The sequence below is a fragment of the Clavelina lepadiformis genome, chromosome 1 (assembly GCF_947623445.1).
Source record: "Clavelina lepadiformis chromosome 1, kaClaLepa1.1, whole genome shotgun sequence".
NCBI classification, from domain to species: domain Eukaryota; kingdom Metazoa; phylum Chordata; class Ascidiacea; order Aplousobranchia; family Clavelinidae; genus Clavelina; species Clavelina lepadiformis.
Genome location: NC_135240.1, coordinates 7684915 through 7701651, shown reverse-complemented (window position 1 = coordinate 7701651; position 16737 = coordinate 7684915). Strand labels below are relative to the sequence as shown.

The window sequence follows — 16737 nt, the reverse complement described above, 5'->3', positions numbered from 1 at the left end:
AGGAGCATTAACGTGCACGATGCCTACTTATTATGCAAACCCACCTACTTTTTTGGAAGGTGTTTAAATTCATTTACGGTTTAATCAAACGCTTTGGGCTTATTAAACTCTCGCATATAGAATTAACATTCCACGATCAGTTACAACAGTTCGCGCACACAGGTTGGTAATTTATATAAACTGTGAGACAATGTTTTGCAATTTTCAAATAATTACAAAAAGGCAATCACGTTCTCCTTTTACGTAGCAATTAAAGTACTCGATGTTTTTCCAGCAAATATGTAATAATAAAACAAAACCTTGTTTTTTCCTAATTTGATTTTTTTCCTAATAGCGATTTGCAATCTTTTGGTAAACAAATGGTTTTAGGTAAGTCATTGTATATAAAAAAGTTTAAAAAATGGCTTGCAACTTTCATCCATTTATAAATCTATGCTTGGTAGATTTACCCGTAGCCTCCATCTCGGTAACCTGTAGTTCTTGGTTTTTTTTAGAGTCGGAATTTATTCCTTGAAAAACGTTTGATGACAGAAGCGAATTTTTTCCACCAACTGCGGATGACATTATGCCTATCTCGTCGCAACAATTATATAGCCTACATTCAACCATGCGATGTGTAACAGATATTTACGTCACAACCTTAAACTTTAAAATCGTTACCTTCCCTACGCGAAATATGTATTATTAACTTTGTTGCATCAATTAAGTCCATGGTATCGTGACAGAAGCCGTGTCACGATGATTAAACATTTGACAACGGTTTCCTTTAAAAGGTCGATACTTGAATTGATTTTCGTTCACTTTTTATTGAACATATTGAACAAACAAGTTCATCAATATGTGGAAAGCTTTACTGGGATTTGTCCTCTTAGCTGCTCTTTCTTACCAGGCAGATGCCTGGGCTGTCAGGGCCCGAGAAAAAGGTAGGCTATGTAGGCTAACTTGATAAGAAAAATTTGCAAACACTTATTGATGCATCGTAAATGCAGCCTATAGGCCTATTCGCTCTTTTGTATAAGAAGCAGTTGTTTTCTCCTCCAGATGACTCTTACAGAATTACGATTTGAAAAATAAAATTTTGAGACGACAAAATTTTTCAATTTATTATTATTTTTTATTTTTTCTTCTAAGTTGGTTGTGAGGTTGGTCCGTTTGGTGACTGGGGTGATTGTTATTGGGCCAAAGACGATTTCACTGGCTACGGTAATCACTACGTTCAAGTAAGATACAGGAACATCATCAGAGGAGACGAAAGGGATTGTCCAAGCCTATACCAAGTCAAAGGTAACCCGAAATGTGTTCTCGGAAGAGTATTGTGTGAGATGTTCTTACATGCAGCATCTATTTGTTATTGAGATAGGCCGACTTGATTGTATAGTATATAGCCTATGTGTTCTTGCATTTTATACCAAAAGTAACTTCCATGGGAATGCATTCATGCAGTTTAATTCAAGGAATGTGATACGCGACAGATACAAGCACCTCTGTAGATTAAGCTAATAAACATTTATAACTGGACGAAGGGGCATTTTATTTGCCATTTCAAATAACACTTTACAATATTGCTCTTAATTATACGTAAAAAAAAGTTATTTAATCACAGATACTTTTGCTGACAGTTTAGTTAGAATAAGAAAGATTTTGTTGGCCAACGTTATGAGTTATAATCTATAGTTTGCCGCATGTACCGTCGGCAGAAATTCACAATATTCAAAAGTTTAAACTCTCTAAGTTTTTACTTAATCATCAAAGGTATATTTTACTTTGCAGAATGCAAACCTCTTGTCGCTTTTCCTCCCAGAGAAGTAGCCGACACTCGCCGACCTCCAGTTGTCACCAAACCTCGGCCTACTGGGGACAATAAGGACGACGATCGCCGTCCCGATAGTGATTCTGATGACAGCGACACTTCTGACAGCGATACTTCCGACAGCGATACTTCCGATGGCGACAGCAGCGATTCGGATTCAGATAGAAGCCGGTCTCGCAGCCGAAGCAGGAGCAGATCTCGAAGTGGAAGCAGGAGCAGATCCCGAAGTGGAAGCAGGAGCAGATCACGAAGTGGATCTCGAAAGAGGAGCAAGAGTCGCTCAAAAAGTCGATCACGCAGCCGTAGCCGGTCTCGCAGCAGCAGGAGAGGATCTCGCAGTCGTAGTCGATCCGGGAGTCGAAGTCCGTCTCGTAGTGGAAGCAGATCACCAAGCCGTGGGCAAGACGGTTATCATCATTACTGGCGTTAGATGAAGTGGATTCACCTTAAGTTTTTACCGCATGACCTATGACAACCGAATACTTGGAATTTTATTTTTTGTCTTGTTTCCTTGAACTCTTGATAATTCTTAAACCTCTTTCTTGTTAAATGGACATTTCTAGTAACTTAAATATAAACGTGGAACTATGTTTATGGGATTTGATTAAATAAAAAGTAAAACTGGCTCATTTGTCGCTGTTGCTTACTGTCACATGAATGAAGCGATTTACGAATTATGATGTCGACAAAAGTCATGTCCATTGTTCACAATAAGTGACGCGCTAATTCAAAAAAAATCTGAGGTTTTTATATATAGTTCTAAAAATGATTAATGATAAAAACTGATATCTTTATTGTACATAGGCCTGTTACCGGTTAAGCCTGGCCCTGGGTCTAATGATAATTCTCAAATCTTTATTAAATTTTATATCATATTATGCTAGCCTATAGTGGAACGGTGTATTTCTTTTTTGGCGTTGTTTTCATTGAATAATTGGTTTGCTTGCAAAAATAACGGTATATACAGGTCACTGATGGTACCGGACAAAGAGCGGCAAATAACTCCGGTAAAACACGTTTTAATTTTGTGTAATAAATTAAACGTATGTAATAACGTGCCGTCTAACACGTCATAATCAAATATGCGACTATGTCTACCCTAATTATATGACACGCGCGGCCGTTGTTAATAAATATTATTGGGGGTTAGATTAAGAGAAAGAATACCTGAGAATTTGATTTATAACGTTAACATGTAGTTCCAAGTTCGTTAAATATTTAATCGAAAACTGCTTTGAACGCGCAATTCTTTTTCCGCTGATTACCGACAATCTTTGCAATGTCGTAATAAAATGGCGTTTACATATGCTTACTATTGCAATCAAGGAAGTAAAAAATGTCATCAAGCCTACGTGCCGCAATTTTATAGGCATCCCATTGCATTTGTATAATGCAATCTTTATAATCTGATGACATTGACATTTAAAAAGTACAAAAAATTAAAGTAAGTTTGAACAATATTTGCGGTCCTCTTGGCTCTTAATATTTTTGGTCAATGAGAGTTTTGTCATGAAAAAGATTATAGTAAGGGTATCATTCAGAGATCTTTTAGTTTTGGTTTCAGAAATATTTAGTATATGGAAAGAAAATAACAAATTGAAAGTGATACTTGGCTTATTAGTATAACTCCTTCGAGGTCACAAATTTATCAAAAAATCTAGCTTAACAGCTTCGATTTCTGTAGGTTAAAATTAAAGGTAGCCTATAGGTACATAAAAACTAAATCAAAGAAAAAAATAATTAAAACTGCAATAGCACAAAAACGAGTTACGGTCATTTTCTTTCCGTTTTAGAGCCTGACAATTGATTGATTAGGTTACTGTACAAATTTAGAAGTAATCTCTTTCAGAAAATGTTACGGAACCTGTTCTCGAAGTTCACGTGTTTGTCGCGCCTTGGGCTAGACTTGATTTGAAACGTGATGGTTTGCTGGAGCATTATGGGTAAGAACGTTTGCTGTGATTGGTACATACTCTGCTGTAATTGGAGTGTTTTAAACGTACAAATGTTAGTTGATAAATCCTGCGATAACTTTCTTGTATTTATATTGGTTAAATTTAGGGCGTAATATGGCAATGCAGACGCTTCATAGTGTCAACTTAAAACATATTGACTTGCCAACTGAAGCCATTCTAAATCGAAAAAGATACACCGATATAAACAAAACGAACAAAAATGCAAAACGCAAACTTGCGTCGAAATCAGTTATGCTCAGTCACTGTCCGAGTCAGAATCAGAGTCAGAATCGGAGGAAGAATCATATCTTGTTTTCTCGGGGTCCGGATCACTAATCGGCGGACCTAGAAGGTCGTGGATGCCCGCCAGGTCGCCGGGAATATCAAAAGGTGGGGGTAGTACGTTTCCCAAAACGGGAATATTACAAACTGTAACAAAAAGTGAAGCTCGTTCAACCACTTGTTTTGGTGAACATTGGTTAATAAAAACAAATAAATACTAATTTGATTAAGTCGGCTAAACTAATAGGCTACTTTTAATGCAAACTTTGCATAAACATTTTCGACTAATATTGAATTTTTACTTACATCTTTCCTCGATTAAATAGGGACAAGGGCGTCCCCCAAAAAGGGGAAATCTTAAAATTACACGCTCCCGGGCTTGAACAGCGACAAGTGACCGGGAAATTAGGTCAGGTATGAAAAAGCAGTCGCTCCAAGGACCAAAAGCACTCACTCTGCAGTCGACTGAAATAATCAGCATCAAAATGAATAATAAAACGTCCAAAGCTACTGTACATCCAACGCTCTAACAGTTAACAGAAATTCAGCATATCCAGCAATTTATTAACAAAACAGTATATTTTTGTAAATCGCGTAACTACAAGCTAAAGATCAAGTAATCTCAAGACTTTCACTTACTTGGTCCTAAAAGAAAAGCATCTAAAGGCGTAATTGCAATCAGTAGAGTGGCAATAGCTCCTAAAATCTGTTTTAACATTTTTCTGTGGTAATTATTGATAATGCTAACCGTTCGAAAAATCTTGAGGTCGAATAAACTTTTGTCTGATACTTGAAATGAGACAGGAAACGACGGAAAAATTTTTAATGTTGAATCATTTTCTTCCTGGTTAACCTATAATTGTGGTAAAGTTAAAATCATCTTCCCAACAAACTGAACTAATACTTATATAAACTTCGCTAATGTTGATCAGAAAACCATTACTGTTTCTAATTTTAAACGTAACTTTTTCCTTGTTTTGGTTTATAGAGAAAGTGTTTTAATTAAGAAGATTATTTGCAATTAGCAAAAAAGCAATAGGACTCGTCCTGTTCCCTGTTTTAAAATATTTCTTCTCCTTGTTCACTTCAAACAAAGTTTTGTTTCAGAATGGTAAAATTAAAGAAAATGACGCAGTTGTTTTGTTTTAATAATATGTCTGTTCGATTCACGTACAACGCTATTTTCAAGGATGGGCTAAAACTGTCGTCACAAACTAAGGTACGCCTAGATATACGACACGCACTGGACTGTACGTGATGCTATTTAAGGTAAATTGTACTTAATTTTACCTTGTTTGAATCCTAATGACATATAATACCTGATTACAAACGTGTTCTAAACTTGATCATAAGCAAGAAGCAGAATCAATCTTATGCGTGATTCGCTAATTATCGGTTGTATTAAAACTAAACATTTGAAAACTATATTCCTCAAATATTGTTCCAGTTAAGTTTTCGTACAGTCGTTATAGTTTATCTTTTTATGTAACGATGACATTGTGTGTCGTTGTGCCCCAGTGCTGCTAGGAGTTTTACTTCTATTTTTATCTTGGAATTTTAACTTATGCTGCCCTTCAGATCAGGCTTGACACGAATTTTGCCCGCCAAGCGAAATTTTTTTTCCGCAAGCGTAAGAAGAGCGGACGATCTAACTAACACACAAATTTAAAATTCACATATGATAAACGTTTAGTAAATCAAACGAGCTCTAGCCTAGATCAACGCATGTACCCCATATGTATCCATCCTTTAATTTAACTTATATAGCCTAGGCTACTCCCTACTGCATTCAATGTGATTATTATCACTACCTGACCTTTGAAAAAAGTAAGTTATGTTTGTTTACTACATTTCTATAAATTGGTTAGGATAGAAACATATTTTAATACAGTCAATTAATCAATCTATCATTTTATTTTTCGTCAAAAGGAGACAAAACCACAAGTATTTGTATTTGAGTATTATTTCTAAAGAATATATTTAAACAGGAGATGTGTAATTTTCAAATTTTTTTTTTAGTTGTAAGTGTGTCGGTTCAATGGCCAAAAAGGTAAACGATTTACTGTAGTTAGAAAAATTAAGGTCGTGGTCCAACGACAGTCACTTCTTGCACTCTTGCGCCACCATCAAAAGCGATGTTGCCACGCAACGATAAATATCTGTCACCAATGAGACAACAGTTTGTGTTAATTGGAATGTTTGTTTGTTAGTCATCAGTTTTGTTAGATTAGTAATGTGATACTGCTGATAAAGTCGTTTCACGCCTCTATGTGTTGAAAGAAACAAATAGAAGATAATTTGTATGTAATTAAAAAACAACAATGACGCATTCCATATCTAGAGTCGACAGCGATGCTTTTGATACAATCACTAAGCGATACTGCTGGCCCATCGGCATTAATGCTACTGGACGTCGAATGCTTTTCACCGGTAAAAGCTCAATTGAACCATTATACTTTAAAATCAAACATATAGAGTTATATTGGATAAACGTCGCGAGCTTATTGTTTTTATATTTTTGATTAAAATGGATTGGTTTCTCGTTTACTTTTGCACGCACACATGAAAGCCTGAATGGAAAAATTTTAGGCTTTCACTAAGCTTATTCTACCAGAAAAAGTCATAGATTTGAAGTTATTTTTCACAGTCTATTATTAATCTAACTGAATGGTTATAACATAGTAATCTAAACCGTAGCTAAACCTATCTTTTAGGCTAGTCTAAATCTAACTTCAAACTAACCCTATAGCCCTATGTTTATAACTAAAATCGACTTTTTTGCAAGTATTGTTGAAATTTCGCCAAAGTAGGTTATATACCAGTACTTGTGCACTTTCATGAGAATTTATTATAAGCTACAGAACATACTACACTGTCGTTAATAATAACTGCATCATGTTATTTATGCGTTTGAACAAAAATCTAGAAGAATTGTTTGTTGTGTGCTGTTCACATCTGTGCTGGATTATCAAAACAAATTATCTTTCTATTATCTACTATTTATTTATTATTCTATTATCTATTATGTTATTATCTTTATCTTAACAATACCAAACAGTATACATGTTTGCATCATCTCCAATTTAAATCGATCTTTTGCACAAAATTGCAACTCAACATATAAACAATTATGCTATTTTATTTCACAAATCCTCTATATGTGCAATATATCATATATCCATATATATATCATGTTGTTGCACATATATCCTCGTGATATATGTGCAACAACAAATCCTCTCTGTGTTAGTTTGTTTTGTTCATATCATCCAGTAAATGTTATTTATAGGACCGAATGGGATCACTAACCAACGAGTGCATATTGAGGAAGAACACCGATATGTTGGCATTGATACTATGTCACCTGAAGGTACAAGTGAAATAGCATACTTATACAGGTGGGTAATGGAAATATATTTTTAAAATGTTTTAGTGGCTTATTTTGGACTATTTGTGTTAAACAGTGTTATTCTGAGAAATTTATATTTTTTGCATGAGATGTAACAAAGGTAATTGCCGCATTGCATTTATATAACGTAGCCGGTATTTTAATTTATTAGTTAAGCGTTGCGTTTAGAATTTTCATCGACAATACTTTATTAAATATGTTTAACAACACGTCATTATACCACAAAGTAAACTTTCAATAGTGAATGTTTATAACTTGTATGGCAGGCCAGATTGGAGAAATGCTCCTGCTATCAGACCAAAACATAAAAGAGTCGGTGAAATTGGCTGGGGAATTCCGCTGCACAGCGACAGATCAGTTCTCCACACAGGACAACATATAAAGGTTTGACATTGCCTGAGATATGAAAGACACCTTTGCACAGCAGATATCAAAGAAAGTATTTAATTGCTGATTAGTAATCACTTATTTATAATTAAAACTTACATTGAATTTAGAGAGGTGAATTTCGGCAAAGTGCAGAAGACAGACATACGCATTTGTATCAAAATCCATGGACACCATTGCCAAAGTCCTTCACAAGGCGGCCATTTTCTGCTCCAACATCGTAAGCTTTTATAAGAACATATCTTAGAACAGCTTTATGTTTGCAATAATTTAAACAGTATTTGCTGAACTGATTATTTTAGAACCTAGCAAATGCTTAGCGATTGATGAGTATGTAACCAGAATACTTTGTAAAGTCACACCATCATAAAAAACTGTTTCAGGGCAAGACAGCGTCCAGTAGTGGAAGATGATTATCTTCTGGAGACAAGACTTGAACGAGAAAGGCCTGAAACAGGAAAAGATCAAGATTCAGCTTCACTGTCAGGAAGCTCACATTCTGGAATAAGACGACCTTATTAATTCATGTGCAATATGAGAAACCGTTTTGTGATAGTTTAATTTTTAGCAGCCTGCTTACTTTCATTCGTTTCGCTGCCTGTGTCTGCCTAATATTAGCTGAAATTGAGATTTCTTTTTGTGTTTATTTTCGTTTAGTAATTCAAGGACGAATAGGTGTGAAAAACTCTATAATTCTTACAGACTGCCTTGAAAAAGATAACCAGCCAAGTACTTTCATCTTTATTTTTACTTTATAACGAATCAATGATACTCACTGCACAGTTTTCAAATGTCTTGTGTGTTGTGCAATCAAAATATTGAAGAAATTGGGTTGATTGAATTCTGTCTGCTCATTCATGTTTGCCACTGCTTTAGTTAAGTTCTAGTTTAGCGTAGCCTGTTAGTTGTTCTTCTAGATCTGTCATTATGTCACTCCCTGTGGTGTCACTGCTAAATGTTTTGCAAGCTTTAATTGATTGATGTAATAGGAATTTGGTAGTAACTTTTAGTGCACCATACTGCTTTACCTTTTTCAGCACTTCCTTGCTTCAACTAGATATCTGTTCATAAAATAATTTGCGTTTCAAAAGCACATGGTAAAGATTTCAATTTCCTGTTAGTGAAAACTTGACCAAGGCAACAAGTTGTTTATGTTTATCAATAGGCGTGAGTCAATGAACAATTTAAGCTCCAGTTGCTTCATGTTTAATTGCTTCCTAAATTTTTTAAAGTCATTTTTGTATCAGAAATGCAGCAAACAGCAAGATAAGGAAACCTTCAACGATAAAGTAAATCACTACCTTCAGAAAAGTCATAAATTTAATTTGTGACTCATGACATAAATAAATTTTATTTTACTTGTATTCACCAGAAGAAAAAAATACAATAAACTTAGAATTTACAATAAATGCAAAATCATCAATAGTTTCTACAAACAAACCTACACTGATTAAAAATAATGAGTAACAGATACAATAAACTACAAAAACAACTTTGTATGATTTTTCAGAATGAAGATCTTTTAAACGTTTCACAAAGTTGTGTCATATGATGTTGAAAATAATCATTTGCCGCCAAGAACTATACTTATGCAGGTCTATGCTTCAAAAGTTATCCTCATGTAAAACTATGATTTACTAAATAAGCAAAACTGAAGCACAACATAAAATAATAGAACAGAAGCACCACACATATATAAGCGATGAACATTTTCACTCAAAGCGATGTAGTGCCTAGATTTTATAACAGTATTAGACCAACAAATTTTAAGCAATAGACTTGAACTTCACGAAAAAGCTATCAGGCTTCATGAAATATTCTTTAAAATACTTCAATTCGACACAAAGCCAAATATCTTGATTATTATTACTCAATGGAAAGGTAACACCATCAAGCACCATTTCAGAATTTACAGTCTTTTGCTAGAAGTGTATTTACATTACATTAAATACTTTTAAACGTAATGTAATCGCTGCATGTAAAGAATAGTCTTTACAACTTCAGTAAGATTTAAGTGCAAAGCACATTGAAAGTTGACATTAGAAGTAGTAGTATTACTTGAGTTGCATAATAAAAACATAATTGTACACAGTTCCTGGCATTACATGCATTTAACTCACTAACAGCTAAGGATCCAACTGCCACAAAACTACACTTTTTATGTTAATAATATCATAGCAAAGTGGAGCTTCTGTAAATGATTATGAAATTATGGTAGCCAAAATATTGCTCACACATAAAAAAAAATTTAAAGTACTGACAACGTATGAAATGTGGAAGCATATTGCGAAGACTGGAATTATTCAATATCTTGTAAATCGTTTAATAGAAATTAAATAAAGAATTATTGTCACCCGTTGAAGATTGGCTTTTAGTCAAAAAAACGTAAACATGAATGTACAAGCCACAGTAGCAATAACTACAATGAGGGGCCACAGTGTTGTAAGAAAAAAATGTCATTTTTGAAAGCAATTTAGCGAGGGGGTTTGTGGAACATGCACGAAAGGATACTAAGGTTGTTAACATTCATGTTAGAAAAACTTATTAATTGTGAACATTAACAAGTAAAAGATACAAAAAACAATAACAATGCAGGCTGAAATCTGGGTGTACATAGACGGAAAAGATAATACAATAGGTCAAACTTGGATTACACATAATTCAGTATATTACTGATAGCAATGATCAATGAATTCACTGTATATTAAAACTGAAAAAATGTTTCTGTAGTTTGATTTAGTCGGTCAGAGTTGAATGAGATATTAGTCAGGTACTGAAATAAAATTCAACAATGAAAAGTAATACGTGGAACATACTGGTGATTCTTAACTTTGTTTTACTTAGTTTTAGCTTTTAAAACTGCAAATTGGAACTCAATGTTAAGACAATGTATCGTTTCCAATATTATAAAATATGTGATCTTCACAAGAAGCAGGTACCAAGCAAAGCGAGCGTCTTTTATATAACTTGACAGGTAAGAATTCTTGCATAATATCGCACACCACAAAATAGTTGCAATATCTTGCAACCGAATAGTTGTGGTTGCAAGATAGCAACAGACATCAGAAAACATACGAATTTGCGGCCGATCGTTCTTCAGAGGTGGGCACTTTTTGATAACCGTTTCCTCCGCTCTTGAATCGACTACCAGTCCTCTTTCCTCTTTTAAGTATCACAGCTACCACCTGTAAAACGAGTTGGAAAAATATAAATGATCCACACTAACAGCTCTGCACATTATGTGTTATATGCAGCTGGTGTCTTTTAATATACAAGAAATGGCAATACGTTTCCTATCGCTGAAATGGAAGCACCAAGGCACTCATGTATGTGACTGGATTGACTGCACATTAATTTCAGTTCAATACGTTAACTGCCCCGGCACCAAAGCATACTTGGGCTCAAGGTGCGAACAATAAAGCTCCAAATTGACAATTTCTTTTGGAATTACATCCTTGACATGTAAAAAGTAATGAAATTTTTTCCATTTTCGTTCTCCATGTTTTTCTGTCAAGGATGAGAACTTTGCATGTATAATGCAGACCAAACTTGTAAAAAATGCAATGAACTCAACTGGCAATGGGTATACTTTTGGCAGTCAAAGCTAATCCTTTTTCATAAAAATAGTTAGCAGTCAACTTGCTAGCAGAACTGATGACTCATCTTTTAAAAAGAATGTCGCTCACGCTATCGCATGTCAATCAAAAAAAGAGTGTGCTCTTTATGCTGCTCTCGCTTTTTAAAATTATTCCGCACCTAATTTGAAAATAAAGGTTCGCTTTTGAGATCTCTTCTAAAAAAGAAATGCGGTCGTGGCCAGTTCTTCACGTTAACTTACAATGTAAATCTTATTCCTTAAACCAAAAACTATTTACCTTTCTTCGATTGTGATAAAGCAGGTAAGAAAATGCAGCCACAACCAGAAGTAGAATGAAGTATGTGAAAGCATGGCCTTCATAAGCACCTGCAGAACAAACTTGAGTATATCTCACTAATTCAAAACATCTTAAACATACCACAGCTAGAAAGTGCATCTTTTAAACTCTAGTTAGTATCTAACAGTTGAAGTGATACAAAAACATTAGAACACATAACTTTACCATCTTTATGAGATATAAAGCAACTGAAAATTGTAACCCATTCTTAAGCAAAATGCTTATTACAGAAAACTTCGCTGGCCTGAGATACCAATAATATTCCTACAATGGACATGGTATGTTAAGCGAGGTTGAGGTTCATGTATATTCACAAAGACATTACCTTCATCAGCTACCACAGCAGGATATATTTTCTGTGAAAGACCACCACTATTTCGAAGAGGTGGAATATTCTCTGGGTCACCACCATCTGGGTCGCTATTATCAGAGGATGGCTTATTTTCTGGGTCACCACCATTTGGGTCGCTATTATCAGAGGATGGCTTCTTTTCTGAGTCACCACCATCTGGGTCGCTATTATCAGAGGATGGCTTCTTTTTTGGGTCATCACCAACCGAGTTGCTATTATCTGAGGATGGTTTATTTTCTGAGTCATTACCAACTGAGTTGCTATTATCTGAGGACGGCTTATTGTCTGGGTCACCACCATCAGAGTTGACATTATCAGAGGATGGTTTATTTTCTGGGTCACCACCATCTGGGTCGCTATTATCAGAGGACGGCTTCTTTTCTGATTCACCACCATCTGGGTCGCTATTATCTGAGGACGGCTTATTTTTTGGGTCATCACCCTCTGGGTCGCTATTATCAGAGGATGGCTTCTTTTCTGGGTCACCACCATCTGGGTCGCTATTATCTGAGGACGGCTTATTTTTTGGGTCACCACCATCTGGGTCGCTATTATCAGAGGATGGCTTCTTTTCTGGGTCACCACCATCTGGGTCGCTATTATCAGAGGATGGCTTCTTTTCTGAGTCACCACCAACCGAGTTGCCATTACCAGAGGATGGTTTATTTTCTGGGTCACCACCATCTGGGTCACTATTATCTGAGGAAGGCTTATTTTTTGGGTCACCACCATCCGGGTCGCTATTATCAGAGGATGGCTTATTTTCTGAGTCATCACCATCTGGGTCGCTATTATCTGAGGATGGCTTCTTTTCTGAGTCATCACCAACCGAGTTGCCATTACCAGAGGATGGTTTTTTTTCTAGGTCACCACCATCTGGGTCACTATTATCTGAGGAAGGCTTATTTTCTAGGTCACCACCATCTGGGTCACTATTATCTGAGGAAGGCTTATTTTTTGGGTCATCACCCTCTGGGTCGCTATTATCAGAGGACGGCTTATTGTCTGAGTCATCACCAACCGAGTTGACGTTATCAGAGGATGGTTTATTTTCTGGGTCACCACCATCTGGGTCGCTGTTATCTGAGGATGGCTTCTTTTCTGAGTCATCACCAACCGAGTTGCCATTACCAGAGGATGGTTTATTTTCTGAGTCACCACCATCTGGGTCACTATTATCTGAGGACGGCTTATTTTTTGGGTCATCACCCTCTGGGTCGCTATTATCAGAGGACGGCTTATTGTCTGAGTCATCACCAACCGAGTTGACGTTATCAGAGGATGGTTTATTTTCTGGGTCACCACCATCTGGGTCGCTATTATCTGAGGATGGCTTATTTTCTGGGTCACCACCATCTGGGTCGCTATTATCTGAGGACGGCTTATTGTCTGGGTCATCACCAACCGAGTTGCCATTATCAGTAGATGGCTTATTTTCTGAGTCACCACCATCTGGGTCGCTATTATCAGTGGATGGTTTATTTTCTGGGTCACCACCATCTGGGTCGCTATTATCTGAGGACGGCTTATTGTCTGGGTCATCACCAACCGAGTTGACATTATCAGAAGATGGCTTCTTTTCTGAGTCATCACCAACCGAGTTGCCATTACCAGAGGATGGTTTATTTTCTGGGTCACCACCATCTGGGTCGCTATTATCAGAGGATGGCTTATTTTTTGGGTCATCATTTTCCGAGTTGCTATTATCAGAGGATGGCTTATTGTCTGGGTCATCACCATCTGGGTCGCTATTATCAGAGGATGGCTTCTTTACTGAGTCACCACCATCTGGGTCGTTCTTATTAGAGGACGGCTTATTGTCTGGGTCATCACCAACCGAGTTGCCATTATCAGTAGATGGCTTATTTTCTGAGTCACCACCATCTGGGTCGCTATTATCAGAGGATGGTTTATTTTCTGGGTCACCACCATCTGGGTCGCTATTATCTGAGGACGGCTTATTGTCTGGGTCATCACCAACCGAGTTGACATTATCAGAAGATGGCTTCTTTTCTGAGTCATCACCAACCGAGTTGCCATTACCAGAGGATGGTTTATTTTCTGGGTCACCACCATCTGGGTCGCTATTATCAGAGGATGGCTTATTTTTTGGGTCATCATTTTCCGAGTTGCTATTATCAGAGGATGGCTTATTGTCTGGGTCATCACCATCTGGGTCGCTATTATCAGAGGATGGCTTCTTTACTGAGTCACCACCATCTGGGTCGTTCTTATTAGAGGATGGCTTATTTTCTGAGTCACCACCATCTGGGTCGCTATTATCAGAGGATGGTTTATTTTCTGGGTCATCACCATCTGGGTCGTGATTATCAGTGGATGGGTTATTTTCTGCGTCATTACCAGCTGAACTGGCATTATGAGTGGATGGCTCATTTGTTGGGTCAGTTTCATCACTAAGTGATTTTTGTTCACGAGCATTATTACTTTTTACAAGAGCTAATTCATCATCAGTGGTACTCTGTTGATAAAGTGATCTCACAGATACTTCACTTTTCAGTTTTTGGTAAGAAGGAATGGTGCGACATGACACACTGTGAAAGCACAGTGTGACAAATAAAAAGTAAATTACAGAATATTCTTTCATGGTATTCACATGAGAATAACTAGTTCACAGCATATAGGTAATAGTTACTCTGCAAAAGTATAGCATAGTTTTAATAAAACAATATAACGCAAATCTTAATAACATTTGATGTAAGCACAGTTTTCTTATATCTGATGTCCTGTACAAAAACTCTAAATGACATTATAAAAAGCTGGCCACACTAGAGTGTTGTACTGATTTGAGTCAACTCGAGTCACTTTTTAAATGACTTGACTTTACTGGACAGTCAATGTTTAAAAAGATCTGACTTGAATCTAGGTCTAGGGAAACTAGGGCTGGGGAGCCACTGCAAAAAAGCATAGGCTCCGGCTCCAGCTCCGGAGCTATCAAGCATTCATCCACTAGCTCCAGCTCCAGCTCCGGAGCTATAAACTTTTAAACAGCGGCTCCGGCTCCGGTATAGGTTTTAAAAATAGCAGCTAAGACAAATTATCACTACGTAACACAATTTTTGTTTGGCTACTTTTTTTAATGCCCCTTTATGTATTTTTGGGTGCTGAGTTCAAAAATCCAGTTAGTTTTTTCGTACCATCGTTACTTTTTGAAATACTGTATTCAAATTTTGATATTTCAAAAATTCAAATCGTGTTCTACTCTTGCAGTAGATTTTAGCTCCACATCAAGGTTCTGTTTGGTTTATTAAACGCAAAAACCAGTTTAAAAACGTTAGTAAGGAAGGCTTGAAGATAAATGTAACATAGTTTTGTCAAACAGTAAGAGTCGTTCAAAAATGTACTTTTGAGCGAGTTTTTCTTTTATGACTACTCCTGTCTTGCCTTACTAAAGACCAAATGTGGTTTCCCATCATTACACTATACCAGCGGCCTTTATATCATTTTTCCATTGGCTCAATATCCTGATGAAGTCTCTCACCGTGCTCCTCACTGAAGTCACCTAGATTTTCTTGAAAAAAATCCAGATGCGAACATAAAAAATGAAGTTTGACAGACATGCGACAACCCATGTTTTGGTAACTTTTGATCAGTTTCTCCACCAACTCTTTGTAATTTCGGTCCCTTTTATTTCCCAAAAATCCATCAACCACACTTCGAAATGCTTGCCACGCTTCTTTTTCTGTTTCATTCATTTTTTCTTCCAAGCTTTTACACTTTAACATTGTGTTTATCTGAGGACCAACAAATATTCCTCCTTTTATTTTGGCAAGTGATAGTCGGGGAAACATTGAACGGATTTCTTGAAAAACTTGTCCTTGAAAATCCAAAGCTTTGACAAACTGTTTTACCAGACCTAATTTGATATGAAGTGGAAGCAGTAAAACTATTTCCCGGCTTACAAGAGGTTCCCTAATAACATTGTACATTCCTGGGTTTAGTTTTTCCCATGTCGGCCATTAATTTTCTCATAGTGCTCACCGTCAGCTCTACTATTCCACAAGCACAGAAAGCAAGAGTATTTTGAGTAACCACCCTGCAGACCAAGCAAAATTTCCAACATTTTAAAGTCACCACAAACATACCACTTAAACTGAGTGTAATTGATTTTAATGAGCAGTTGCTTGACGTTTTCATAATCTTCTTTCATCTGTAAGGAATAAGCAAGTGGAATTGATGGATATATGTTGCCATTGTGAAGTAACACTGCTTTAAGACTTTTGGTAGAACTGTCAATGAAACGCCACCACTGAGTAGGATCATGATCTATTCCAACAGCACCAAACAGGCCTTCTACATCTTTGCAATAGCAAAGGTCTTCAAAAACTTCAAAGTAGACAGAAAACTCCAAGAATTTTTGAATAAAGCATTTGAATAGCATTTGAATAGCATTTTTGAAATCAGCGCTTGAAAATCATACAGATACACTTAATAAATGAAGCCAAACAAAAATTTTTTTAAATTTTGTTGCGTAGTGATTAAAGTTTGTTATATTCAATACTGGAGCTGGAGCTGATAAATATTTTGTAGCTCCAGCTCCAGCTCCGGCTCCACAAGAAATGTTTAAAAAGGCTCCAGCTCCGGCTCCG

The 16737-nt window shown here is 36.4% G+C and overlaps 4 protein-coding genes across 6 annotated transcripts; 2 read left to right on the top strand and 2 right to left on the bottom strand.

Annotated features, from left to right (window-relative positions):
* Window positions 1-720: 720 nt before the first annotated feature.
* Window positions 721-2439, top strand: LOC143465370 (uncharacterized). Its single transcript, XM_076963608.1, has 3 exons — window positions 721-923; window positions 1132-1284; window positions 1771-2439. Exons 1-3 carry the CDS (start codon window positions 839-841, stop codon window positions 2238-2240), a joined length of 708 nt encoding a protein of 235 aa, XP_076819723.1. The 5' UTR covers window positions 721-838; the 3' UTR covers window positions 2241-2439.
* A 1166-nt stretch (window positions 2440-3605) lies between these two features.
* Window positions 3606-8684, top strand: LOC143465378 (protein SPMIP2-like). Of its 3 annotated transcripts, none has more exons than XM_076963636.1 (5): window positions 3606-3753; window positions 7337-7445; window positions 7723-7840; window positions 7954-8063; window positions 8227-8684. In XM_076963636.1, the coding sequence occupies exons 1-5, from the start codon at window positions 3732-3734 to the stop codon at window positions 8363-8365; spliced, it is 498 nt and encodes a 165-aa protein (XP_076819751.1). In that variant the 5' UTR covers window positions 3606-3731; the 3' UTR covers window positions 8366-8684. The 3 variants fall into 3 exon arrangements, with proteins under 3 accessions (XP_076819751.1, XP_076819742.1, XP_076819736.1); XM_076963627.1 differs by lacking the exon at window positions 3606-3753 and adding an exon at window positions 4023-4155; XM_076963621.1 differs by lacking the exon at window positions 3606-3753 and adding an exon at window positions 6219-6477.
* LOC143465397 (uncharacterized) lies at window positions 3831-5148 on the bottom strand. The gene is made up of 3 exons (XM_076963647.1): window positions 4687-5148; window positions 4354-4512; window positions 3831-4194 (listed from the first exon to the last, which is right to left on the bottom strand). The coding sequence occupies exons 1-3, from the start codon at window positions 4763-4765 to the stop codon at window positions 4022-4024; spliced, it is 411 nt and encodes a 136-aa protein (XP_076819762.1). The 5' UTR covers window positions 4766-5148; the 3' UTR covers window positions 3831-4021.
* A 494-nt stretch (window positions 8685-9178) lies between the features above and the next one.
* On the bottom strand, window positions 9179-14805 carry LOC143465305 (uncharacterized). Its single transcript, XM_076963534.1, has 4 exons — window positions 12104-14805; window positions 11719-11807; window positions 10892-11028; window positions 9179-10861 (listed from the first exon to the last, which is right to left on the bottom strand). Exons 1-3 carry the CDS (start codon window positions 14733-14735, stop codon window positions 10906-10908), a joined length of 2844 nt encoding a protein of 947 aa, XP_076819649.1. The 5' UTR covers window positions 14736-14805; the 3' UTR covers window positions 9179-10861; window positions 10892-10905.
* Window positions 14806-16737: the final 1932 nt, after the last annotated feature.

What these genes read in the sequence shown, in the direction of transcription:
- LOC143465370 (XM_076963608.1), top strand. Translation starts at nt 839, where the DNA reads ATGTGGAAAGCTTTACTGGGATTTGTCCTCTTAGCTGCTCTTTCTTAC. An exon ending in TGTCAGGGCCCGAGAAAAAG is followed by an intron (nt 924 to 1,131) that starts GTAGGCTATGTA and finishes TTTTCTTCTAAG; the next exon opens with TTGGTTGTGAGGTTGGTCCG. An exon ending in AAGCCTATACCAAGTCAAAG is followed by an intron (nt 1,285 to 1,770) that starts GTAACCCGAAAT and finishes TTTACTTTGCAG; the next exon opens with AATGCAAACCTCTTGTCGCT.
- LOC143465397 (XM_076963647.1), bottom strand. Translation starts at nt 4,765, where the DNA reads ATGTTAAAACAGATTTTAGGAGCTATTGCCACTCTACTGATTGCAATT. An exon ending in TGCTTTTCTTTTAGGACCAA is followed by an intron (nt 4,513 to 4,686) that starts GTAAGTGAAAGT and finishes TGATTATTTCAG; the next exon opens with TCGACTGCAGAGTGAGTGCT. An exon ending in CTATTTAATCGAGGAAAGAT is followed by an intron (nt 4,195 to 4,353) that starts GTAAGTAAAAAT and finishes TTTTTGTTACAG; the next exon opens with TTTGTAATATTCCCGTTTTG.
- LOC143465378 (XM_076963621.1), top strand. Translation starts at nt 6,369, where the DNA reads ATGACGCATTCCATATCTAGAGTCGACAGCGATGCTTTTGATACAATC. An exon ending in GAAATAGCATACTTATACAG is followed by an intron (nt 7,446 to 7,722) that starts GTGGGTAATGGA and finishes CTTGTATGGCAG; the next exon opens with GCCAGATTGGAGAAATGCTC. An exon ending in ACACAGGACAACATATAAAG is followed by an intron (nt 7,841 to 7,953) that starts GTTTGACATTGC and finishes CATTGAATTTAG; the next exon opens with AGAGGTGAATTTCGGCAAAG.
- LOC143465305 (XM_076963534.1), bottom strand. Translation starts at nt 14,735, where the DNA reads ATGAAAGAATATTCTGTAATTTACTTTTTATTTGTCACACTGTGCTTT. An exon ending in TGCTGTGGTAGCTGATGAAG is followed by an intron (nt 11,808 to 12,103) that starts GTAATGTCTTTG and finishes TTTGTTCTGCAG; the next exon opens with GTGCTTATGAAGGCCATGCT. An exon ending in TTTATCACAATCGAAGAAAG is followed by an intron (nt 11,029 to 11,718) that starts GTAAATAGTTTT and finishes CTCGTTTTACAG; the next exon opens with GTGGTAGCTGTGATACTTAA.